Source organism: Podarcis liolepis (assembly GCF_965112155.1).
Source record: "Podarcis liolepis genome assembly, chromosome: 16".
Classification (NCBI taxonomy): domain Eukaryota; kingdom Metazoa; phylum Chordata; class Lepidosauria; order Squamata; family Lacertidae; genus Podarcis; species Podarcis liolepis.
The window spans coordinates 36,274,094-36,300,766 of NC_139567.1; the positions used below are offsets into that span (position 1 = coordinate 36,274,094).

General features: G+C 49.2%; 1 protein-coding gene across 3 annotated transcripts in view; it reads left to right on the top strand.

Annotated features, from left to right (window-relative positions):
- Positions 1–26,673, top strand: part of CLUH (clustered mitochondria homolog) — a 76,204-nt gene that overhangs the window by 23,454 nt on the left and 26,077 nt on the right. The window contains exons 1-9 of one of the 3 annotated variants that reach the window (XM_083479519.1): positions 1,533–2,841; positions 12,008–12,201; positions 15,923–16,094; positions 18,159–18,302; positions 20,551–20,678; positions 21,581–21,735; positions 22,879–23,004; positions 23,737–23,884; positions 25,203–25,295. In XM_083479519.1, the coding sequence (XP_083335645.1) occupies positions 2,040–2,841; positions 12,008–12,201; positions 15,923–16,094; positions 18,159–18,302; positions 20,551–20,678; positions 21,581–21,735; positions 22,879–23,004; positions 23,737–23,884; positions 25,203–25,295 (1,962 nt within the window). In that variant the 5' untranslated portion in view covers positions 1,533–2,039. Of the gene's footprint in view, positions 1–1,532; positions 2,842–11,134; positions 11,281–12,007; positions 12,202–15,922; positions 16,095–18,158; positions 18,303–20,550; positions 20,679–21,580; positions 21,736–22,878; positions 23,005–23,736; positions 23,885–25,202; positions 25,296–26,673 lie in introns of those variants that run through there. The other 2 variants (XM_083479521.1, XM_083479520.1) reach the window with 2 other exon arrangements.

A 26,673-nucleotide genomic window follows, 5' to 3' on the forward strand; every position in this document is an offset into this window, starting at 1 on the left:
GCCGAGTCAGAAAACTGTGTGTTTTATATGTACCGAGTCAGACCATTGCTCCATCTGCACCAGTGTGGTGTTATGCATAGTGTTAGACTAGGACCTGGGAGACCAGGGTTCAAATCCCCCCTTGGACTCAGTCACCTTCTCTTAGCCTAACCTACCTCACAGGGTTGTTGTGAGGATGAAATGGGGGGGGGGACGACAAACACCACCTTGAGCTCCTTGGGAGATAAAAGGTAAAGTTAAAGGGACCCTTGACCATTAGGTCCAGTCGTGGCTGACTGGGGTTGCGGCGCTCATCTCGCTTTATTGGCCGAGGGAGCCGGTGTACAGCTTCCGGGTCATGTGGCCAGCATGACTAAGCCACTTCTGGCAAACCAGAGCAGCGCACAGAAACTCCATTTACCTTCCCGCCAGAGTGGTACCTATTTATCTACTTGCACTGGTGTGCTTTTGAACTGCTAGGTTGGCAGGAGCAGGGACCGAGCAACGGGAGCTCACCCCGACACGGGGATTCGAACCGCCGACCTTCTGATAGGCAAGTCCTAAGCTCTGTGGTTTAGACAACAGCGCCACCCGCGTCCTTGCGAGATAAAGGTGGTATATAAATGTAATAAATAAATAAATTCTAGCTTAGTATTGTCTGCAGTGACTGCCAACATCTTTCCAGGGTTTCCAACACAAGGTCTCTCCCAGCCCTCCCTGCAGATTTTACTCACTGATCTATAGTTCCTCCCCTCTTGGGTGGACTCTTGGGTTTTGATCCAGACACGCTCTTGCATTTTTGCTATGTCCAGGAAAGGCTTCAGGGTACCTTTCCCTGTGCAGAGAATTATTATTACTTGGAATATTACTTGGCAGTGGGGGGGGGGGTGTGAGAGGAAGAGAGCATTCCATCACGTGAATCGCAGAATCACAGAATTGTTGAGTTGGAAGGGAACCCCAGGGTCATCGAGTCCAACCCACCGCAGTGTGATTCCTTAATGTGTGCTGCCTGAAGCATTGAGGATTCCAGACTAGGGATGTTGGGGAATGCCAGCAAAAACAAAAACTGGTCTAGAAACTGCTGGTGCTTGCTTCTTCCACCCGTGTTCAGAAGAGAAATGAGTAGTGTGTGGAATATGTAATGTAATGGCAACGGAACTTGCATATTTTTGCCCCCTCAGACAGCAAGACAAACAATATCTGTTTGGGCGGAGGACGATACGCAGCGAAACGCAAACAGCGCTGCATGTGATGGATTCAGGGTGGCCTGGAAAGTGCTGCCTTCTTATTTCTCCAGTCCAGACTCAGATATATTTTTTGGCTACCTCAATGAGAACTGGGCCCCAGACCTACTTTCTGCCCCATAATTGTTCTTCTGTTGGACTCTGTTTAGTATGGATATCTGTGTGGAAGTCTCAACGTGCCATAGTAACCGGCCTTGGCTCTGCTATTCAGCCCCAACCCCATTTGTTTGTATGCTTGACAAGGGCAAAACTCTTTAGCCGCAGTCCCAGGTTGCATTGGTACGGAGCCCGGGCTCTGGGCTCTATTTATAACTTGGCTTCGGAGCCAACGCTGTCCTCCTGCTTTCAGTCTTCTTGCAGAGTTGAGGGTGGAAAAGAAGCACTCTCTGCTGGAACTTTGTTCTCCAGGAGAACACGGAAGAAAACCCATCGTGCCTTGATTGCAGTCTTCCCTGGCAACGCACGGTTGGCGTCTGGTTTTGCAGAAAATGAAGGTTGCTGGCGGGAACTCCTGGAGAATTTTGACCGTAGAAATGCAGCCTGTCAGATGTTGGTGACAATATTTTTTTTTTCCAAAGAGAAACCACCCATGACTAAAGCAGCGATTCACCAAGGTGCTCTGCATGTGTTCTCCCTGATTAAAAACGACCTTGGTCCACCTTCTGGGGAAAGAGGGTGTGCCCCTTTGGAAAGCATTTTGCCATCCAGACCGTGAATTTCCGGAGAGCGTCGCTCTGCCCATAGATTGCGCCGTTGACTTTGGATGTGACGGAAGTCCCGTGCTGGTTTTTAACACGTGCCCCCTGGCAGGGGACCATGGGGAACGGCCTCTTTGCCAGCTGCTGCCGCTGCATCGCCAACCTCGTCTTCCAGGTCCGTGTGGAGGGCTCATCGGACGAGAGATCCCCTCTCTTGCCTGTGCCAGCTGTCGTAGCTCTAGAGGGTGCTCGGGAAATCCAAGCCATGCTGGCCGTCTCCAGAGCTTTCGAGGGCTCTGCACCATACCCGGATATCGTCATGAGCAGCGTGTCGCACGAATGCCTGCAGAGTGGGGCAGAGCCGCCCAGCGGCTTAATCGAGGGGAAGAGGGTGGAAGAGCCCACCAAGGCTTGCGTCAGGTGCCTGACACTCGTGGCTCCCGGCTTGCTGCAGCATGCACCGAGATCTTGTCTGGTGCATGCCCTTCCTGCCGACCTTGAGCGAGAATCACCGCGGCCTCCAAACTATTCTTGGCCGCTTGGTCGAGCTTCCAAGGCCCACGAGGTTCTTGGAGGTGTAAGCTTTCAATCAAACCAGCTGGAAGGCAGTCCGGGCAGTGGAGCAAATGCCAGGCACGGGACACCAGCTCCTGGGCTGCACCGGTGCCAAGGAACCATGGCGGCGAGCCAGAACGTGGCTCTGGGGCCCACGCCAGCTGATACTGGCTTGGCAGCTTGCAGTCGCCAAGTCTCTTCTGCTGCCTTCGATTCTGGTGGACCCTCATGGGGCAGCGCACCGTTGGAGAAGCCTGCGCTTCGTCCATCGGGAGAGAAGAGCTCGGTTGTCCTCCAGGCTTCTTCGTATGAGCCACAGGAAGTTGAAAGCGTGGAAGGAGTTGTGGATGCTAAAAGGGACGCAGGTAGAGAGTTCGGCCTTGCACCTGAAGGGGAAGCTGGTGCATCATACAATCAGAGGAGGAGGAAAAGGGCACTTGTCTTGGGGAGGTTTCTACTACCCGCCTTGGGGTATATACAGTGGTACCCCGCAAGACGAACGCCTCGGAAGACGAAAAACTCGCTAGACGAAGGAGTTTTTCATTTTCTTAGCCGCTTCGCAAGACGCATTTCCCTATGGGCTTGCTTCGCAAAACGAAGCTTGCCCCGCAAGCTCCGGGGATAGCGGGGAAGCGCGCACGCCTTCCCCTCTCTCCCCGGACCCCTTTTGAACCAAGGGGCGGCAACGGGGAGAAGCGATTCTCCCCGCTGCCCCTTCCCTTGCTTTAAAACAGGTCCGGGGACAGAGGGGAAGGCGCGCGAGCCTTCCCCTCTGTCCCCGGAGATTGCCGGGCAGGCAACGGGGAGAAGCAATCTTCTCCCCGCCGCCCCTTGCTTTAAACAGGTCCGGGGACAGAGGGGAAGGCGCGCGAGCCTTCCCCTCTGTCCCCGGAGATTGCGGGGCAGGCAACGGGGAGAAGCAATCTTCTCCCCGCCGCCCCTTGCTTTAAACAGGTCCGGGGACAGAGGGGAAGGCGCGCGGCGCTTCCCCTCTGTCCCCGGACGGTCTTTAATGCATTCCTATGGGAAACCATGCTTCGCAAGACGAAAAACTCGCAAGAAGAAAAAACTTGCGGAACGAATTAATTTCGTCTTGCGAGGCACCAATGTATCCTGTTTGCCCTGACTGGGGCCTAGTCTGTATGTAGCATCAAGTGAGGCTAGAGCTGGGCGATATTGGGTTTTCCACTTTGTGATCTTTCACCAGCTAAACATCGCAATACAGTGGAGCCTTTGTTCTCGGACTTAATCCAAGGCGCGGCTTCCGATTGGCTGCAGGAGCTTCCTGCACTCAAGCAGAAGCCGCGTCGGACGTTTGGCTTCTGAAAAATGTTCGAAAATCGGAACACTTCTGGGTTTTCGGCGTTTGGAAGCCAAAACGTATGAGTACCAAGGCGTTTGAGAACCAAGGTACAGCTGTATAGTGATAAGTCGCAGTGTGTGAAATAAGGATAGAGCTATGTGGAGGCATTGGCTGGCTTCAGGGTTTCCCCCACATTGTGATTTTTGCAAAGCACACACAGACAGACACACACACACATTGTGACTTGCAATATATTGCCAGGTCAGAAATCATGAAACCTGATCATCACGATCTGGACTTGAAACCGGTTTTGGACACAAGGCTCTGCATGCGATTTTAAAGCAGATACGTGTGAAGGAAGAGGAAGTAGACATGGAAGGCCAGGAAGAGATGGGGGAATGATTTCTGACAGAACTCAAAGGCTGCTCCTGACCACATTATTCCCCTCTGGACTCAGAGTGGAGTTGCTCTTGACGTAGCCATTGCAAAACCCAGGTAGTTTTGCATTAAACTCCACCCCACCGCCAAAAAAGCCACCTGGTCCAGTTTTAGGCTTGAAGTGCTGGAAATGATGGCAACAACACACTTATTATTCCTCTCCCCCCACGCCCCAGTCCCTTTGTGAGTAGAGAACATGGTTTCTTGAGCATGGAGAGGATTAGAGTTCGATTCCTGGCGCCACCTGTTAAAAGGACCACAGGTAACTCGGCTGGGGGAGGCATTGGGCAGCTTCTGCCAGTCAGGCCCCAAAGACCCAGTGGGTCCAGGCATCAGAGCAGGACGCCATGTTCGTTCACTCATTTAGCAACCCTTTCCATTGAAGCCTGGAGCATGTATGTTTGGGTGCTGCAATGATTATGCAGCGTGGTTAGTTTTGGACTAGGACTCGGGGAGACTGGGGTCTGACTGCTCGCTGGGGGACTTTGGACCAGCCATGAGCACGTCAACTTAACCCTACCTCACAGGGTTGTTGTGAGGAGCAAGCGGAGAGGGCGAGTACCATACACACCGCCTCTTGCTCTGTGGAGAAGAGCTTAGGTATAAGCTTAGTAATGGCAGCTGTAGAGGACCTGTCAGCTTTCAAATCATTCAACTATGGTGAAGCTAGAGTGTGGTTCGGGTGGACTCTTCACCAGCCCTGGTGGCTTCTAGATAGTTTGGACCACAACTCCCATCAGGCTGTGCTGGCTGGGCCTGCTGGGAAACGTAGTCCGGAACGTTTGGAGGGTGCCAGATTGGGCAAAAACCGGTTTTGGCTCTCTGTGTTTGCATGTGCTTCTAAAACTTGTCAGTGGAGAAGCATGTACCTTACATATTGCAAAGCTGGAATTTCCGGTAGAGAGACACACATGCACCATGTATGTTGATTTCCTGTGCATGCTTTCAGGGAACAGGGGTTAATGTTTAATGTAGAAAGGCCAGCCGCAGGTCTTGCTGTGCGGAGTGCCATTCAAATGCCTTTTTGACGGTTGTTACGGAGAAGAACGGCTTCTGTAGAAAAGCAGGCCGTGCCTGGAGATCAAACATTGAGCCAGAAAGAGGACTTGGAACCTTGACCTCGCGTCGGTGTGGTAGTTTTAACGTTTTCCTCCTGACAGAAGGGGGGGGGGGAAGTCATGTGTTTTTTGAAAAAACAACATTGTGGAAGTGCAGAAGCCGTCTGTTGTGTGTGTCTTTGGTTCACCCAGCATGTCATAGAATTTGTATAATTGGAAAAGGACCCTGAGGATCATCTTGTCCAACCCCCTGCAAGGCAGGAATATGCAGCTGTCCCATACGGGGATCGAACCTGCAACCTTGGTATTATCAGCACCACTCTTTAACCAACTGAGAACATTCCACCTTGGCAGCCCTGGGCAAATAAAACATCAAATGTTTAAAAACTTTCCTATACAGGGCTGTCTTCAGATGTCTTCTAGAAGTCAAATAGTTGTTTGTTTCCTTGACATCTGATGGGAGGGCGTTCCATAGGGCGGGTGCCACTACTGAGAAGGTCCCTCTCCCTGGTTCCCTGTAGCCTCACTTTTCGCAATGAGGGAACCACCAGAAGGCCCTTGGCACTGGACCTCAGTGTCCGGGCTGAATGATGGGGGTGGAGACGCTCCTTCAGGTATACTGGACCGAGGCCGTTTAGGGCTTTAAAGGTCGGCACCAACACTTTGAACTGGGCTTGGAAATGTATCAGGAGTCAAAGTAGATCCTTTAGGACCAGTGTTATGTCATGGAAGCATAGAGTTGCAATCCAGGGATCTTTTTCTCCAGGGTGGGGCTTGAACGCATGACCCTGAGATTAAGCGTCTCATGCTCTACCGACTGAGCTATCCCAGCTAATGGAAGAGTCAGTTGAGGAATTTTGAATGAGCTTCCATCCGAGACGCAGAAACATTTTTGCCAAAATTCTTGGGAGTTGTATTAGCAGATGTAGAGAATCAGCAATCCAAAAAAACAGTGTCCCTCCTTTTTTGTTGCCAACTCCCACAAACCCCCAACTCTTCCATGGGGCAAAGAGAAGTCCCCACAGTCCAGAGGGCCACATTCGGGGAGGGGGAGTTCCGAGAGGGCCGCATTTGAAAATAGCTTACGGCTAGCAAGCACGCTTGCTGCTGAACTTAAGCAGCGCCAGCCCTCGCACCAGTGTAGCATCCTCTTGATCTTCAAGGTTGAGAGACTTGCGTGTCTCTTTGAAACAAAACCCAAAAGAAACTTAACACCTGCGTGGCTGGCACACAGACGGGTTAATCTCTTAAACACGGATAATCCAATTGGGGATATTTCTGTTTAAACACAAGTTCTTAGAGAGACTGCTGCGTCTGACAAGAAGATGTCTTGATGGGTGGGTTTTGCAGAAAGCCAGGACTCTGGAAACCTGAGCACAAAGCCTGCTGTGGGAGCATTGCGTGCATTCGGGCTATCAAGTGATGCCTGCTGTTTTCGCATATCGTTCCAGCACTATAGCTGCGTTCTTCTTCCTGCCCCATGTGGAACTGCTGGGAAGTGTGCTGGCACTGTGGCTGCGTCATGAGCGCTGCGGGAAACCCCCTGGCCTTCCGGACGTTGCCGAACTACAACTCCCATCAGCCCCAGCAAGCGAGCCAGTGGCCAGGGATGATGGGAGGTGTAGTTCCTCAACACCTAGCGAGCTGAAGGTTCCCCACACTGCAACATTTCTGCAAGACTTGCTGCATGAACAGCTTTTCAAGGTTCAATACACAGGATCAGCTGTTGATTAGAGTGCGGTGCTGATAACTCCAAGGTTGCAGGTTCGGTCCCTGGGTGGCATGGCTGCATATTCCTTGCATTGCAGGGGGTCGGATTAGATGATCCTTGGGTCCCCTTCCAATTTCATGATTCTGTGACATTGTCTGCATGCCATAGAAGATCTGCGCGTCTTCTCCCCACCCCCTTGTGAGGCTTGGCATTCAGATGCTGAAATGTTCTTGCAGAGAGAAAAATTTGAGAACCACTGGCTTGCTGAGAAAGCAGATACTTTTCTGCATGCAATAGTTCCCTTGTTCTGTTCATGGGGCTTTCAGCTGAAAGACTCTCTCGGAGGAGGAGGAGAGAGAGAGGGAGAAAGACCAGAATGGACAAAGTTCAAGCTTTGAGTAAGGCAATTCCATGTGTTTATGCTCACTTGAGCTCACATTTCTCGCTGTGTGACTGCTATTCCCCACCACCATCCACCACCCTTTAGCTCTTACTAAGGATGGAGAAGAAATCGGTTCAGTTCACGATGAAAGGTGAACCTACCTAACTCATGCTGGCTGAAACAATTTGTGAAACTAAAGTCACCCTTAGAGATTCGTGTTCCTATGAATTTTTCAAATCTGCCAGTGTGCACAAAAATGCACCTGTTGTGGTACAATGCACATGGAAATGCATGTACTGCTGAAACCAACACACCCAACTATTAATGAAATCAACACAAGTGCATTAGTGTTAAGGCTATCGGGTGGTTGCTCGAGAGCAATCAGGCAAGATGCCTCACTGGTCTGTTCTAAAGCTTTATTATTGGTGCTAAAAACCTTTACAATGCAGAGCACCTCTATTCCATGTCTTGCTCATTCACTAGCAGAATCTGAGAGTGGGCGGTCCTTAAATCTTCCCCAGCAGAGTAGTCTCTTGACCCCCAGCCTACACCTCCCCTCTCTGCGCGAAAGCCTACTGCGCAAGGAAAGCCTGGGTAAAGGGGGACCTCTCTCCTCCCCGCTTTGCTCAGGCAAGGTGTCCTGGCACCGCCTTGCATCCTCCGAGCCCTGAAGCTCCTCCCCACTAGAGGCGTGGCTTCCTTCCTCCGCTGAGGAGGTGCTGCCCCCCATGATCTTTGGAGGCTCTCTGTAATCCATCCGCCTTTCCCCTTCTCGCCCCTGAGCCGATGGCAGTTCCCTGACAATTAGGTTAAGGGAAACGGCTTTGCAGAAAGATGTACGCAGGCAACAACCTTTGCGTGCGGCGGTTATGTTCCTGAGCCCTGCATGCAATCGCATAAGCCCATTCTGCCACCTCCCTTCTGGCCACTTTCGGGTTGCGGCCATGCGCGTGTGCAAGGTCACACGTCGATTGGATTGCGCGTAAATTGCTCGCTGCCTGTGTTGGGATGACTTGGCGCTAAGATGCTCGTGAATTTCCAAGGGAAGTTTTTTTTAAAGCCACAACCAGATGTGGGGAACTGAAGAGAAGGTTGGGAGATTGAGAAACTGAGCAGAGCCGAAATGGGCATGCAGAGGGGGTCCCTATGCCTTGCCCGCGCTCTGAACTCTCGGGATGTGATAGGATAGCTGTGGAAATCGGTTGTGCAATGGATTTTTAAGTATTCCAACCCCTGTGCAGGAATGCTGTTGTGCAAAAGTTCGCAGTGTTTCCACATCGTCTGAAACTTCTCTCTGTAGGAAACGGTCCTGGAATGAAGGAACATTATTCAGGGTCTCGAGTTTGTTCATTTTAAATTGGGGGGGCTGAGAGAGATCTCTAGGAAGGATGTTGCCTTGCAAGCCGTTCTTCTGTCTCTCCCGCTCTTCCCTCTCCCTTCCCAAACTTACAGGACAAAGGTACCCCCTCCTTCATATGATTGCCCTTTGATCTTGCTGTGTTGCAATTTCTGGCTTCACGGTGTTTGTCCTTTTTGGCAAGGAGACGGCTACTGGTCTGCTGCACCACCCTAGATTGAGCACCGGTGGTTTTTGCCTAAAGGAGTGCTGCATGCCTTTTCACCCACATAAAATCCCCCTTCCTTTATCTTATTTATTGAAGATCTCTGCATACCCTCTTTCATCCTATTTAGGAGTCCAGGGCAGCAAACGACCGATTGTGTTGCAGTCCAGATACAATACAGTCGTACCTTGGTTTTTGAACAGCCTAGTTTTCAAACATTTTGGCTCCCAAACAATCAAAACCCGGAAGTGAATGTTCCGGTTTTCGAACGTTCTTTTGGAAGCCGAACATCCGGCGGGGCTTCCGATTGGCTGCAGCGTCTTCCTGATGTTTACTCAGAATCTCCTTTTTTGCAACTAAAATAGGATTTGACTGGCATCTTTTGCAGATGTGCTAGGGGGATGAATCTGGAACTTCAGCGTCCAAATCATTTGTGCTGTCCTCAACCCTTACGCAAATGATTATCCGAGACTATTCGGAAGTTGAGTCGGCATTTGCTGAAGGCAGGGACTTATCAGTGGTAGCCCCAAGTTGCTGTAGAATATAAGAGGGCAGAATTGTGTTGCAACATGAGTATAGCCTTTATGGATCGGACTTAAAGGCCCGTCTGATCCAGCATCCTGATCTCAGTCGCTAACCAGTTGCCCTAGTGGGAAGCCCGAAGGTTTTGATGTTGTGTGTTGGCCTGTCAGTTGCCCTTGGGTGTGTTTTTTGTAAGCTGCATTAGGAAGCACTGATACTCACATTCACCGCAAGCTCCCAATCTGGTTGCCAGAGAGGATACGATTTGAAAAGAAGAAGAATAGTTAGGCCATTGATTGGCAGGACTGTGCGTCTCCCGCGAGCGTCACATAAATGCAGAATTGGCAGCAGGAAAGAAGCATCCTGAGAACTCTACAATATGCAGCAAGTTTCCAGTCCTCAGTGTGCAAATTAGAACCTCTAGTGGCCATGGGGGTGGGCTGTGTAGTACCTCCCTCTTTCTTTCTTTCTTTCTTTCTTTCTTTCTTTCTTTCTTTCTTTTTTTTGCCTTACTTGCTTGAATTTTGCAAAGTTGTGCAAAGTTTATTTAAGTTGCACGACTTGGGAATTGAACTCTGCTCCCGTGGCGCTGAAAGGGACGCCGCTTCTCAAAAGGCACGCCTGCTTGCTTTGTTGCACGGCCTCTCTTTCTCTGCGCCTCCCTTCCGCACGCTCTGGTACCTAGCGTGAGAATAAGTCCTGCCTTCCGACTTTAAACTCCTCAAAGTCGCCAGAGTCCCCTAAGCCTCTGTCTTTGCAAGCTAAGGAACCATATGTGTGGTGTTCAGGGGGCAGGGAGGGAAAGAACTGCGGCAGCACAAGACTCTCTGCTCTCCCTCCCTTCCTGCATGCGCGGGAGGAAGGAAGATTATCAAGGTAACAATCACTTTTCGTGCCATTGGCAGCTCCTCTGCAGGAGTTTAGAGATGCCTCAGGGCTCTGCAGCTCTGCCCACACCCAGTGCCTGGTGATTTTAGTTAAATAAGTCTCTTCAAACCTGTACTGTGAATGATTCTTACTCTTCAAAAAAAAGGGGGGGGAGAATTGCAATCCACTCCCTCCCTGCATTTTTGCCTCTTTTTTCTTTTAACCATTCAGTTAAAGCACTCCCCACTCCATTCCTACCCAAAAAAAAATAGAATCCTGGAAAACGTACTGTGTTAAGGGTGCCGGGAGTTGTAGCTTTGTGAGGGGTAAACTACACTTCCCAGGGTTCTTGTTTTGGGTGCTTTAAATGTGCCTTTACTGTGTGGTAGGCAAACTAAGGCCCGGGGGCCGGATCCAGCCCAATCGCCTTCTAAATCCGGTCCATGGACGATCCGGGAATCAGCGTGTTTTTACATGAGTAAAATGTGTGCTTTTATTTAAAATGCATCTCTGGGTTATTTGTGGGGCATAGGAATTCGTTCATTCCCCCCCCCCCCAAAAAAAAATAGTCCGGCCCCCCACAAGGTCTGAGGGACAGTGGACCAGCCCCCTGCTGAAAACGTTTACTGACCCCTGGTGTACAGTCCTACTCTGTTGGTTGCCTGTGTTATTCCCCTCTTGGGGCATATCCCCTGCCTCAGGCAGAGAAAAGGGTGTTGCTCATTTGGGCAAGGGAAAAAGAGAGATAAGGTTAAACGCGCCTTTCTCGTAAGCACCAGCTTGAAAAGGGGATGGGGAGGGAGAACCCGAGTGGAATTTGCAACCGGGCTCCTGGCCCAGTGCAGCTCGGGAGCTGTGTTTTCAGCTTGTGAACCACCAAGGCGTGTGCTGTCACAATCGAGCCTCGCAGGGCTGGTTCCCTGTGGCAAGTTGGGATCTCCTGCCGGCGACCCACACCCAGGTGAGCTTTTGTGAAATGTGGGAAGGCAAGAGACTTGGTTTCAGCTTCTCCCTCCCTCTCCTTGCTGTGCCAGGATTTGTGCTGTTTCATAGGAAGTGTGGTTTAGTGGGCAGTGTGTCTGGTACCCATTGGATGGAAGGGAGGGAGGCCAACAGTAGGTGGCGCCAGAGCCAACGGCAAGCAGATTCAACTAATTCCTGTTTTGTCCCCCATCCTCCCTACTGATTTCTGCAAGGGCAGCACTGAGACTAAGGGCGAGGAGGAGGTTGGGAAGACAGAGGTTGAATTGTTGTTTGAATGCTCCTGCCTTGGACATTTTCAGAACTGGAAAATGCAGCATTTAAACTCATGTCGATGACGCTTTTATCTGGTGTTTTCACAATCGGGTGTTTCTGTTCCAATATTTCTGACTGTTGGGAGAGAAGTTAGCTGAGGCTCCCGATCCCATGTGGTTTAGGGCAGCGGAAACTACAGCCGTACCTTGGAAGTCGAATGGAATCTGTTCCGGAAGTACGTTTCACTTCCAAAATGTTCAGAAACCAAAGTGCAGCTTCGAGTTCAAAGAATGTTCACAAACTAGAACACTCACTTGCGGGTTTGTGGCATTTGGGAGCCAAGATATGACTGTATTACTTTTCCAGAAAACAGAGACCACTGTCTGTATCAGTGTCCTTTAGGGTCTCCAGCTGGCGAAAACCTAAATTGGTCTCCCTTTCTTTTCGGCTAGAGCAACCCCCGCCCAGCATAACCCTGATGAATGGCGACGGCTTGCACGAGAACCACAACGAGGAGACCAGGCAGAACGGCCACGAAGAAACAGACCACACAGACGATGGGAACGACCAAGAGGTTATCGTCATCCAGGACACCGGTTTTACGGTCAAAGTCCATGCGCCGGCAGTCGAACCTTTCCCCCTGCAAGTGAGTGTCTCTGGAAGTAGTTCGGGTCTAAATCTCCTTGGCTGGCCCCCCTTCCTCTCCAGGTGTACAAATTAGGACTGCTGTGTTTCATTGCTGTTGCTGTTATTGCCTCCGAATCTGTCTTCCCCGATAGGGTACCCTCTAAATTATGCTGGGCTACAATTCCCATCATCCCTGACAATTGTCCATGCAGGTCAGAGCTGATGGGAGCAGAAGTCCAACAACATCTAGGTCACTGTTTCGCCAAACTCAGGTCTCCAGCTGTTTTTTGTACAGTAGTACCTTGGGTTAAGAACGTAATTTGTTCCGGAGGTCCATTCTTAACCTGAAACTGTTCTTAACCTGAGGTACCACTTTAGCTAATGGGGCCTCCCACTGCTGCCGCACCGCCAGAGGACGATTTCTGTTATCATCCTGACGCAAAGTTCTTAACCCAAGGTACTATTTCTGGGTTAGCAGAGTCTGTAACCTGAAGTGTCTGTAACCTGAAGCGTCTATAACCCGAGGATGCGGGTGGCGCTGTGGGTTAAACCACAGAGCCTAGGACTTGCCGATCAAATAGTCGGTGGTTCGAATCCCCGCGACGGGGTGAGCTCCTGTTGCTCGGTCCCTGCTCCTGCCAACCTAGCAGTCCAAAAGCACATCAAAGTGCAAGTAGATAAATAGGTACCACTCTGGCAGGAAGGTATATGGCGTTTCCGTGCGCTGCTCTGGTTCGCCAGAAGCGGCTTAGTCATGCTGGCCACATGACCCGGAAGCTGTATACCGGCTCCCTCGGCCAATAAAGCGAGATGAGCGCCGCAACCCCAGAGTCTGTTATGACTGGACCTAATGGTCAGGGGTCCCTTTACCTTTACCTTACCATTGTACTACAGTTCCCACCATCCCTGACCACTGATCCTGCTAGCTAAGGATGATGGGAGCTGTTGTCCAAAAACAGCTGGAGATCCAAGTTTTGGAAACCCTGATTTAGAGGGTACTGCATTGGGGAAAGCTGCCTTGGATCCCAATTGCTTAAGCCCAGAGTGGCTAACCGGGTTGGCCGCCATTTTGGCATTTGCGTTGGGTGCCTCCAAGTGTCCTCAACTTGGTCAAGAGCTCAGGTGAGTGAGAGAGCAAGCGCATCTCTGAGGGGAGCCCATCTTCTGGAGCCGAGGGTGGCTATCCTGCAGGTAGATCTGGCCTGCCAGCCCTTAGTGGTGGCTTAGAAGAGACTTAGGCTTTGAGCCTGGAAAGAGTAAATATGCAGGTCTGGTCTTCGTATGGGACAACTGCATATTCCTGCATTTCAGGGGGTTGGACTCAGGGTCCCTTCCAACTCTGCAGTTCCAGATTCAATGAAACTCAGCTTAAAGCATCTCAGGTTGGCTGCATCCATCTATTATGCAGTAGACTGAGGAAAGTACTGCCCTGGCTGAATTTGAACATATTTCGTATTCAGAATGAAGAATGGGCATTATATTGTAGTAGCGGTTGTGGTGTCGGTAATAATAATAATAATAATAATAATAATAATAATAATAATAATAAATGCATCGATTTTGTGTGGATACCTATTTGGACATCTGGAAGGCTCATGTGAACTTATAGGTTTAAGATCCATGCACTGCTGATAGTAACTGCATAAACACACCTAATAATAATAATAACAATAATAATAATAATAGTTGTTGTTGTTGTTTTATTTATACCATGCCCAGCTGGCTGGGTTGCCCCAGCCACTCTGGGCAGCTTCCAACACACATAAGACATAATTTTAAAAAATCAAACGTTAATATTGACAATCTGCTCTAATACAAAAAGTCACAATAACTTTAAAATAAGAATAACTTAAATCAAATAAAGCAATATTCCATAATCCATTGGAATATAATAGTAAAGTAAAATTAAATATCGGCAAATAATAGTTAATTCTCTCGATTTATAGTTTAGCAATTCTTTAGGATTAACGGCAAGTCACAATGCATTAAATACCACAAAACATACAAAACTACGTGAAAGGATCAAATTGAGAAACAAGGGCACATAACTTAGATTAGCCAGTGTCCTGCTTCTTCTGCAGCAGCAGCTTACTATAAACCACCTCCAATCTAGGAGCTTAACCTGATCAGTCTGGGTGGCCTTTGTCCGGTGATAGCATTTATCAGGCAATTCCTAGCAGGGTTCTATTTTTATTTCTATTTTTTGGTGGTGGTGGTGATAAGAGGAAGAGTCCGTTCCAGCATCCCTGGGGAACGTGCGGAGGGCTTGATACACAGCCTCGTGGCACACGCAGCCGAAACGTGTAAAAAGCAGGCTGCGGGGCAGGCAAACTGTTTCGTTGTATGCAGTCTTTTTTTGTTCCCAGTAGTGATGGGCCCTGGAAACCCAGAAAACTGGAGTCAAACTCTGCATTCAGGAACATAAAGTCGGAAGGCAGTATAAGGACCCCCTGCCTTTGGGGAGGGGGAGACTGTGGGGTTGCTATGGACTGGCGCAGGGGTCAGCAAACTTTTTCAGTGGGGGGCCGGACTATATTTTGGAGGGGGGAAAATAAACAAATTCCTATGCCCCACAAATAACCCAGATATGCATTTTAAATAAAAAGACACATTCTACTCATGTTAAAACATCAGGCAGGCCCCACAAATAACCCAGAGATGCATTTTAAATAAAAGGACACATTCTACTCATGTAAAAATACGCTGATTCCCAGACCATCTGCGGGCCGGATTTAGAAGGCGATCGGGCCAGATCCAGCCCCCAGGCCTTAGTTTGCCTACCCATGGACTGGTGGGTGGTTTTTGTGTGTGTGCGTGGGTGTATTTTGCAACATGCCATTGATGGCGACAGTAGTGCAGCAATTGGTGATGGGTTTATACTGGGCCATCCACATATCATTCTAGTTTGTTAGTGGTTCTGCAGTGCTTTCCCAGTTTTACAGAGGGGCAGTTGGGTGCTGTGGTGCAAGAAAAGTGGGAACCAGAAAACAAAACAAAGCTCTGGGGTATGTACCAAATGGGAGCAAAGCGGTGTGCCTGCACCAAAACGTTTGCAGGTACAGAGTGGTGTGGGTAGTAGATCCGTGCATAACTACCTGGATGCGACCATAAGCACAAACCATCCAGAATGCACTGTAAAGGGATGTCTGGAGCAACCCCCTGTCTCAGTGTTTAGAGCCCGTGCTTTGCATGCAGAAGGTCCCAGGTTCTCTGACACCTCCAGGACCAAAACAAAAAACTTCAGGGAGTAGGTGATGGGAGCAGGTGTCTGCCTGAAGGCCCCTTGGCAGTGAGAACAAGCAGTGCTGGGCAAGAGGGGGAAATGAGACAGGGTCTTCTCACTGCTAGGTCAAAAGCTGTGGAGTTCTCTAAGGAAGGAGAACAAAACTCTTCTTCCCTTTTTAACTTTTTAAATATTTTATAAATGACCTTCCCCTCCAGGGAAAACCTCCTTAAGCAAAAAAAAAAAAAAGTCTTCAGTAAATGCCTAAACGTCCTGACACTCAACGCCTACCTAATTTCAACTGGGAGCTGATTCCAGAGGGCTGGAACTGCGACACTAAAAGCCCGTTTTTGTTTTGTACAAAACACCTTAATAAGTTTGTGCACCTTAATAAGTTTGTCGTTTTTGTTTCATGTGCGATGAACCTTTTTTGTAAGCCGGTTTGAGTTGATACCGTTCTTCCCTTTATAAAAAAAATAAGTATATGTAACCTCTGTGTCCTGGCTTCTCTTTCAAGGTATCCCCCCAAGAGATGGTCCAGGAAATCCACCAGGTGCTGATGGACCGCGAGGACACCTGTCACCGAACGTGCTTCTCCCTGCAGCTGGACGGCAACGTCCTGGACAACTTTGCCGAGCTGAAAACCATTGAAGGGTTGCAAGAAGGCTCCGTGTTAAAAGTAGTTGAAGGTAAACTTGGGAGAACATTTGCAGCCTCCGATGCGTGGCAGGAAAGTTCTTAAAACAGGAGGCTACCTATAAATTCCAGGTAGGGAGACTGTGGTACCTTAGATGCTGTTGGAATAAGACTCACAGCAACTGATGCTGTTGCCATTGGGCCCCTCTCCATTAGTATCCTCACAACATGAGGCTATTATTATTATTATTATTATTAAATCAAATTTGTATTCCACCCTTCATTCAAAGATCCCAGGGTGGCTTACAACATACCCAGAGTCTCTCCATCCCTTGTTGTTGTTTAGTCATTTAGTCGTGTCCGACTCTTCATGACCCCATGGACCAGAGCATGCCAGGAACTTCTGTCTTCCACTGCCTCCCGCAGTTTAGTCAAACTCATGCTGGTAGCTGCAAGTACACTGTCCAACCATCTCGTCCTCTGTCGTCCCCTTCTCCTTGTGCCCTCCATCTTTCCCAACATCAGGGTATTTTCCAGGGAGTCTTCTCTTCTCATGAGGTGGCCAAAGTATTGGAGCCTCAGCTTCACGATCTGTCCTTCCAGTGAGCACTCAGGGCTGATTTCCTTCAGAATGGAGAGGTTTGATTTTCTTGCAGTCCATGGGACTCTGAAGAGTCTCCTCCAGCACCATAATTCAAAAGTATCAATTCTTTGGCGATCAGCCTTCTTTATGGTCCAGCTCTCACTTCCATACATCACTACTGGGAAAACCATAGCTTTAACTATACGGACCTTTGTCGGCAAGGTGATGTCTCTGCTTTTTAAGATGCTGTCTAGGTTTGCCTCTTCATCCCTACTCTCTCTCAATTCATGCACCACTCTCCCACACCCATTTACACACCCACATGCCCAAATACAAGCTCCTTTTCACAGACCTAATAGTGCTCGATAAGGTTTCATCAGTTGTAAGGTCCAGCTCACTTTATCTGGAGGAAAGAAAACTAAGCTGCTAGCCGCTAAGCATTGCACAGAGACTGGGGGGAAACTGTGGATTCTTCGAAAGGTTATTGGACACATATATAAGTTAATTAGCAGAGTTAACTAAAACCAAACAGAATGAAATTCAAGGAGAAATCAAGGATGAACTAAGAACTGGAATAATGAAGAAAATGCAGTGTCAGTAATTAAAATAATATAAGGGAACCTCAAAAGGGAGGAACTCGAACTATTCCTGTTAATTGTAACGTTGGATTTGTATTGTTAAAATATCTTTAAACTGAAAAATATATATATATATTTAAAAAGCTAAGCACTGCGCAGCCATGCAACAGACCTTGATCCAGCCATTTGCACACACTGAGCTGTTCCTCCTTAGGCAACCTGCTTGGCTACTACGCTGGGCAGGGAGAAATGTGGAAATGCAGCAGAGATAGCCAAGGACTGAATACACTACGGGCCAGATTTGGCCCAGAGTCTCATAGTTGCCCACCCCTGATATAAAGATGGTTCCTTCAAGCGCTGCCTTGTACCTCCCTTGGCCCATCTGTGGAGTACTCATTCATGGAAAAGGAGCCAGGATTAGCAGTGAAGTCGCTGCCCACAGAGGAGAAATCCTAAAAAGGAAGCCTACTTAAAAGCCTCTTTTCAAACATAATATTTTTCTCCTAAGTGCATACCTAGGACAGAATGGTTAGAGACAGTCACGGGCCCCCAAGGTCACCCAAGTTAGCTTGAAGACTGGGGGAGGTCTTGAACCCGCGTCCTACCCAACGCTATTCAACCAGCAAAAGTTCCAGCCATAAGTAAGAAACCCATGGCCATTGGTTCTTCTGACTGGGGATCATGAGGGCTGGAACAGAACATCATTTGGAGGTTGGGGGGGGGCGGCTTGAGTTTAACATTGCCAGACTAGGGCTGTAGAAACCTGCCTTCATGCCCCCCATGTTGCCATCAAGCTCACCGGGTCAGCCAAGCATCCCTCAGGTTCTTCAGAAAGTGCAGCCCCCAGAACTGGACACAGGATTCCAGATAAAACCCGGCATGCTCCTCAATCCTTTTTTCTTTTTCTTTCCCCTGCCCCTTCTCCTCCTCTCCTTGAAACCCCCAAACCTTCCCAGAACCCTACACAGTCCGAGAAGCTAGAATACACGTCCGCCACATCCGAGACCTCCTGAAGAGCCTCGACCCCTCGGACGCTTTCAACGGCGTCGACTGCAACTCCCTGTCGTTCCTCACCGTCTTCACCGAAGGGGACCTTGGAGGTACGCGAGAGAAAGAGAGGTCGTGGTTTCCCTGTTGCATCTGTTTTGGGAAGCAATGCTTTGCTTTGTGCTCCCATGGCCTGTTAAGCAAGGTCAGGGTTTCTCGATCGTGGGTCTCCAGCTGTTTTGGGACTACAAGTCCCATCATTCCTGACCACCGGTCCTGCTAGCTAGGGATGATGGGATTTGTAGTCCAAAAAACAGCAGGAGACCCACAATTGAGAAACCCTGTCTTGGACCAAGGGGGGAATGTGTTGGGATTTGATTAGATGCTAGGAGAATATGCATTTTTATTAGATATTATGCTTACTTCCACACTTTAGTGAGTTCAGCAGAGTTCCATCCCTTTGCAGCTTAAAGGCAAGTTTGGATAGGCTAGTTTTAGCTTTTAAGTATATTGGTAATCCTGGATGTTTTAGGGCAGACTGGATTTTCCTGGTATTATTCTCCCCCCCCCCCCTTAAAATATAACATTTACTCCATGTAGGTCTTGAGGACTATCAAGATACAGCAACTTGGTGCAGGCAGGCTTAAAGTGTGTAATGGATTTACTAAGACATACAGAAGTCTAGCTTAAAAATGGAGTCTGAGCTGGAGCTCAGAGTTACAGGTGTTCTCACGTTGCAGACATACCGTATTTTTCGCTGTGTAGGACGCACCCGACCATAGGACGCACGTTGTTTTAGAGGGGGGAAACAAGAAAAAAAATTTCTCCTCCTCTCTGCGCAGTGCCCCTTCAGCGAAGCGGCAGGAGAAACGGAGCCCCTTCCATTTCTCCTCCTGCTTCGCTGAAGGGGCGCTGCGCAGCTCTCCCTCTCCCACATTGCCTTCGCCTTCAGTGAAGGCAACCCGAAGCCTCCGGAGCGCAGCAGGAAGAAGAAGAAGAAGAGTTTGGATTTGATATCCCGCTTTATCACTACCCAAAGGAGTCTCAAAGCGGCTAACAATCTCCTTTCCCTTCCTCCCCCACAACAAACACTCTGTGAGATGAGTGGGGCTGAGAGACTTCAGAGAAGTGTGACTAGCCCAAGGTCACCCAGCAGCTGCATGTGGAGGAGCGGGGAAGCGAACCTGGTTCACCAGATTACGAGTCTACCACTCTTAACCACTACACCACACTGGCTCCCACTGCCCTCCGGAGGCTTCACGTTGCTATCGCTGAAGCCAAGGAGCCTGCATTCGCTCCATAAGATGCACAAACATTACCCCTTAATTTCTGGAGGGGAAAATGTGCGTCTTATAGAGCGAAAAATACGGTAGTTGGAAAGTGTTCGTGCCCAGACAGGGAGGAGCATCTATAGTTAGCATGCTCTTCCTGTTGAGAAACGAAGGGGGAGTGACCTCATGGAGTTCCCTCTAGCAAGTTTACAGGAAAGCTCTGTGAGCCTCAGCCCCTTCCCCTTCAGGTGCCTATCTGGCAAAGCATAAATTGTTGGTTTGACTGCAACAAATATATTAGGGAAGCTTTTGTTTCTTAAGGAAGCGCATTCTGGCATGTGAGCTCTCACCTATCATCTGAAGGGGCATAACTCAAGTTCCGGAACAAGGACTGAGAATTGGTAACCTTAGGGTACTGCTAGACTCCCAGCATGCATCAACCCAGACAGCACTGGATGATGGGAGTTGTAGTCCAATATCTTCTGGAGAACTGCAGCTTTCCCACCTCTTGGAACTAGTGCAAGGGAACCTTTGGCCCTCTGGTTCTTGCTGAACTACAACTCCCAGCAGGCATGGCCAAAGGCAAGGGGTAATTTCCCACCTCTTAGGACAGGCTTCCTCACACTTGGCCCTCCAGATGTTTTTGGCCTACAACTCCCATGATCCCTAGCTAGCAGGACCCAGTGGTCAGAGATGATGGGAACTGTAGTCTCAAAACATCTGGAGGGCCGAGTTTGAGGAAGCCTGTCTTAGGAGTAAGCATTGGGCATTTTAATTCAGGGTCCCGAGAATGAGCTTGTGTCATGAAGCAAGTCTCTAGGCCAGGCATAGGCAAACTTGGCCCTCCAGATGTTTTGGGACTACAACTCCCATCATCCCTGACCACTGGTCCTGTTAGATAAGGATGATGGGAGTTGTAGTCCCAAAACATCTGGAGGGCCGAGTTTGCCTATGCCTGCTCTACACCTCATGGTCTTTTCTTCCCACACCCAGCCCCAATGCAAAAAAGGTGACGATTTTGCTTCTCCCCTGCAAAGGTTGCCTCTTGATTGTGCTGACTGTTCTCCTGTTCCCCTGTGCTTTGTTCCAGACAGTGGCAAGAGGAAGAAGAAGGGCGCAGAATTGGAGCAGATCGACTGTACCCCTCCTGAACATATCCTGCCTGGGAGTAAAGAGCGCCCCCTCTGCCCCCTTCAGCCTCAGAACAGAGACTGGAAGGTAGAGACCAAAGAACCAGGCTTCCCCCACCTGGGCCAGCGCCTTCCCAATGGCAGGGCATCCACCTGCCTGCCCCCTCATGCCCCCCCCCCGATGATCATAGCTCGGGGGCAGAGTATCTGCTTGGTCCCAGGTTCTGTCCCCAGCTAGAAGGACTCCCTGGCTTGAAACCCTGGGGAGTTGTGGCCCGTTTCAGTGTCTCATAGGAAGGGGACCCTGAGAGTCATCTAGTCCAACCCCCTGATTGAATCATTGCCAATGGCACCTGATTGGCTCTCTACACACCCATGCTCATTGGCTACATTCAAATCAAGGAAAGCTGCTGCATATCAACCTGAGCAATTGCGCTTCCTTTTTCTGGTTATTTGGCTATAACCTTTGATAGAATACAGATAATTGAACAAACTTCGTGGCATTAGATTCTTCATTTAATTACCTTTCCATTGATACATAATTTTATGGTATTACTCCCAAAAGAAGTGGTGTTATGAGCCATCAGATCTCAGAAATAAGACTTTTCCCCAAAAGGTTTCCGCAATTTTGGCCACTAGTGTATATAACAGTACAGTCGTACCTTGTTTTGTGACCAGGATCTGTTCTGGAGCCCCGGATGCTAGATGGAAAGGACGCATGACAAAGCGTCGCTCTGCGCATGCGCGAAGTACGATTTAGCGCTTCTGCGCATGTGCGAGCATCAAACCCAGAAGTAACCTGTTCCGGTACTTCCGGGTTTGTCGCGGACGCTCGACGAGTCGGACTCAAAACGAGGTACCACTGTAATTCAAAACTAGTGTGCTGGGAGACAGATGTTCTAGGGTCACCTGATCCCTGAGAAGCTAGCTTTCCACATGCACAGACCTCTTTCTTTTCCCACTCCATCTCTCTCCCCCCTCCCCCCAAAGCCTCTACAGTGCCTAAAAGTATTGACCATGAGTGGCTGGAATCCTCCTCCCGGCAACCGCAAGATGCACGGAGACCTCATGTACCTGTATGTCATCACGATGGAAGATCGCCATGTGAGCATCACGGCCTCCACCCGTGGCTTTTACCTCAATCAGTAAGTGGCTAGGCGGGCTTGATTAAAAACAAAAACAAACCATTTACCGTATTTTTCGCTCTATAAGACACACATTTCCCGTCCTAAAAAGTAAGGGGAAATGTGTGTGTGCGTCTTATGGAGCGAATGCAGGCGGGAGGCTCTGACAGCGCTCCCTTTAAAGAGCCGTGTGGAGCGTGTGTGCGGCTCTTGGGGGCTTTTCCCTGAGAAGGGCTGCCCTTCTCCCTCCTCAGGGAAAAGCCCCCAAGAGCCACACACACACTCTTTAAAGGGAGCGTGACTCTTGGGGGAGCCTTAGCCGCGCGCAGCCTCTCCCAGGCAGGGGATGAAGGCTCCCCTTGCTCGGGGGAGACTGCGCATGGCTAAAAAAGAAGCCAGGGCAGCCAGCAGGATCGCTGCGCTGCAGTCCCGCTGGCTGTTCTAGATTCTGGCTTAGCCGCGTGAAGCCTCTGCAGGGGAGCCTTCATCCCTGTGCCCTGCAGAGGCTTCACGGTGCTATCTCTGGCTTTTGCAGGAGGTGGGGGAACGGAGAGAGAGGGCAGCTCTGTCCCTTCCCCCACCTCCCAGAAAAGCCCCCAAGAGCTGCGCTCCCTTTAAAGAGCGTGCGGCCCTTGCGGGAGGAAAGCCAGTAGGCTTGCTTCGCTGAAGTCAGGAGAGCAAGAGGGATCGGTACGCACCGATCCCGCTTGCTCTCCTGGCTTCAGGGGTAGCCCTGCAAAGCCTCCTGAGTGAAGATGGAGGAGCGCTCCCTCTTAGCTCAGGGTGCTTTGCGTTCCTTTCTTGTTTTCCTCCCCTAAAAACTAGGTGCGTCTTATCATCTGGTGCATCTAACAGAGCGAAAAATACGGTATCTATTTGTAAAACATATAAGGTACATATAAAATCAGGAGTTAGCTATGCCACGACTGCAGCCAGGATTATTTATGCTCAGAAACGGAAAGATGATTTTCAGTACCAACCAAGGAGTGGCGGCAGACTAAACTAACGGCTGATGCCGAAATCGCAAAACATACGGGAGCAATAAAGGAACCAAGAGGAAAGAAAACTTTATCACAGACGGGGGGGAAATTGTGGATTATTTGAAAGGCTGTTCCTTGCGATGTTCTTTGACCAAAATATGCTGCCGGCGGCTTCTCTTTTCAGGTCCACGGCCTACAACTTCAGCCCGAAGCCTGCCAACCCCAGTTTCCTCAGCCATTCCCTGGTCGAGCTTCTGAACCAGATCAGCCCAGCCTTCAAAAGAAATTTCGCTTCTCTGCAGAAGAAACGGTAACCTTCCTCTCTCTCCCCCCCCCCCCAAGCTCTTGTCTTAGAACAAACTTTATCCCAAACTTGGTCCAGTCGTGGCCAACTCTGGGGTTGCGGCGCTCATCTCGCTCTATTGGCTGAGGGAGCCGGCGTACAGCTTCCAGGTCATGTGGCCAGCATGACTAAGCCGCTTCTGGCGAACCAGAGCAGCGCACGGAAACGGCCTTTACCTTCCCGCCGAAGTGGTACCTATTTTTCTCCTTGCACTTCAACGTGCTTTCAAACTGCTAGGTTGGCAGGAGCAGGGACTGAGCAACGGGAGCTCACCCCGTTGCGGGGATTCGAACCGCCGACCTGACGATCGGCAAGCCCTAGGCTCTGTGGTTTAACCCACAGCGCCACCCGCGTCCCTTATAAACGGGCAGATAAGGTGTAGCAAAAGTACAGGGAAGGTTTCTGGTTTTCTACCCCCATCGCATCAAACGATGAGAGATGTGTTAAAGGCAGTTAAAGCCAGGCAAAGTACGGAAAGCAGTGACTTAAATCAGAAAACAGGAGAGGGAGCAGTTTAGATGAAGACGCTTGACTGGAAAGAAGAGAAGATGGCCTTTGCTCCAAAGCTTGGCTCCTAAAACTCTTCATTTGAGTTTGATCGGTCTCGTGGTCTTTAGCGGGGTGGCGAAAAGATGGGGGAGTTTTGCAGGAGAATGGAGCGCGACAACTTCTGTGCATTGTTTGACTCCAACCCTCCAGGGTCCAGAGGCACCCGCTGGAGAGGATATCTACCCCTTTCCAAGTCTACAGCTGGACGGCCCCTCTGGCTGAGCACGCCATGGACTGTGTGAGGGCGGAAGATGCTTACACCTCAAGGCTGGGTTACGAAGAGCACATCCCAGGACAGGTAGAGATGGCTTGGCTTGGCTTGGGGGGCTGCTCTTCGCCTTGGCTCTCGGCTGAAACTTGCCCTTGGGGTCTTTTTGCAGTCTGTGCGTTCCTCAAGGACCACCTCTCTCCCTCTGAAATGACCCAGACCCTGAGATCATCATCTGAGGCCCTTCTTTGTGTGCCGCCTCATCGAAAGGCCTGGAGGGCGGCTACACAAGAACGGGGCCTTCTCTGTAGTGGCCCCCCGTTTCTGGAATGCTCTCCCCAGGAAGGTTCGCCTGGTGCCTAAAATTATATATTTTTAGGTGCCAGGCGGAAATGTTCCTCTTCAACCAGGCCTTATTCATACCTTACAGCTTTTTAAATGCTTCTGTGAGAAGGGGGTGTTATTGTTTTGGTTTAATTATTTACCTGTGTTTTATTTTGTATTTTATTCTGTCAACTGCACTGAGATCTTTTGATGAAGGGCGGTATATAAATTTAATGAATAATAATAATAATAATAATAATAATAATAATAATAATAATAATAATAATTTGACACGTTAACCATTATACCACCCTTGGCTGTCTTCTTTTAAAAAAATTAAACCTTGAAAGAACAAAGAAGAAATATCAAGCTTTTTTTAACATAACAATTAAAGAAAAGAAAAGGAGAAAAACTTCAGATTTTTACTTTTTGATATCTAGCACACACTTGCCATGCCTGGGGGCGGTGTGGGGGGAATTTTTCCCTTCAGCCTCCATTTCTAGTCCTCCTGAGGGCAGAGGAAACATAAAGTTAAGATAATGAAATCTTAGCTGGTCCTGTGTGCATCTATTATTATTATTTATTAATTTTCCATTTTATAAATCTCTTCACAGCCAATAACTACCAAAGCAGTGCATAATAAGATAAAATTCAAAAGATTACCAAATTAATAAACTAAAAGCAATACAACAGTTTCTGCAACCGTGCAGTTAATACTCCATTAAGTGCCTGGGTCACACTTCAGGAAAAGCCTTCTTAAACAAAAATTTGTTCAGTAGCCACCTAAATAGCAAGGCACCGACACCCTTGCCTAACTTGAGCTGGTAACTGTTTCCAGGGGTCTGAAGCTGCATCACTAAAAGCCCAATTTCTAGTACATACTGAGCACCTCTTTGGGGCATGCGGTGGTACTTGGCAGCAGTGCAGTTGCTGGACAAAGATATATGGGGCTTCTTAAACCCCTTTACATCTGATCTAGAGAGGGCAACATCCTTGCAATTTTTGCATCTCTCTCTCTTTCCCCGGCTAAAATTGTGATTTCATGTGATGCCTGTTATCTCTTCTTCCCCAACCTTCCTTTCAGACCAGAGATTGGAACGAAGAGTTGCAAACAACCAGGGAACTGCCACGCAAAAATCTGCCAGAGAGGCTGCTGAGGGAACGCGCAATCTTTAAGGTAACCTCGAGCCCTGCAGAGAGGCAGCCCAGAGAGGACTAGCAAGGTTCTAGTCCTCATTATGCAGCCAAGCCATGAGCACAGCTTCAGTTTTCAGTTTGCTGCTCAGTAACTGGAAAAGGGAGTTTGGAACAGGGTGCCCTGTGATGTATGCATGAAGGAGGGATGGGTGGGTAACAAATTAAACTGATAAGGAATTGTTCAGAGTTGTCCAGGTGGTGTGTTGGGGAAGCCACACAGCACAGCTGCAAACCTCCTCAAAACATAATTTCATTCATTCATTCATTCTGTTTCTACGCCACTTTTTACTCACAAAAACCACAAAGCGGCTTACATACAACAAATGACAATAGCACAATAGGTAAAGGTAAAGGGACCCCTGACCATTAGGTCCAGTCGTGGCAGACTCTGGGGTTGCGGCGCTCATCTTGCTTTATTGGCCGAGGGAGCAGGCATACAGCGTACATGTGGCCAGCATGACTAAGCCGCTTCTGGCGAACCAGAGCAGCGCACGGAAACGCCGTTTACCTTCCCGCCGGAGTGGTACCTATTTATCTACTTGCACTTTGACGTGCTTTCGAACTGCTAGGTTGGCAGGAACAGGGACTGAGCAATGGAACCGCCGACCTTCTGATCGGCAAGTCCTAGGCTCTGTGGTTTAACCCACAGCGCCACCCAAATTCCCAAATTCAACATAAATCATGTAAATTAACTAACAAGTAATCAGTTGGAACAAATTAAAAATCATCAGTAAAACACTTAACAAAACAAGTTTTTTAAAAATAGGCAAAACGGCACAACCACAAGAAAAGTCATGAAATTCACATAGTGTTTCAGCACAAAGCAGTATGAACATTGGCAAACTAAGAACCCAAAAGAAACAAAGCACTGTGGGGTTCTCTCTCCCTCTTGCCACCCGCATGACTCTTAGTCTTCCACTCAGTGCATCCAAAGCCTCCATTTCTACTGCCTTATTTATAAAGAAAGTTCAGCCAGGAATAATCCTGCCTGCTGCTGAGAACGAGAGTGATAACAGAGCAGGCTGGCAACGCATTCCCATGCCTGGATTATGCTTATGGAAAGGTAAAAGGTAAAGGACCCCTGGACAGTTAAGTCCAGTCAGAAGCAACTATGGGGTTGTGGTGCTCATCTCACTTTCAGGCCAGGGCAGCTGGCGTTTGTCCGCAGAAATATTTCTGGGTCCTGTGGCCAGCATGACTAAACCACTTCTGGCACAATGGAACACTGTGACAGAAACCAGAGCGCACGGAAACACCACTTACCTTTCCTCCGCAGCAGTACCTATTTATCTACTTGTGCTGGTGTGCTTTCAAACTGCTAGGTTGGCAGGAGCTGGGACAGAGCAACAGGAGCTCAC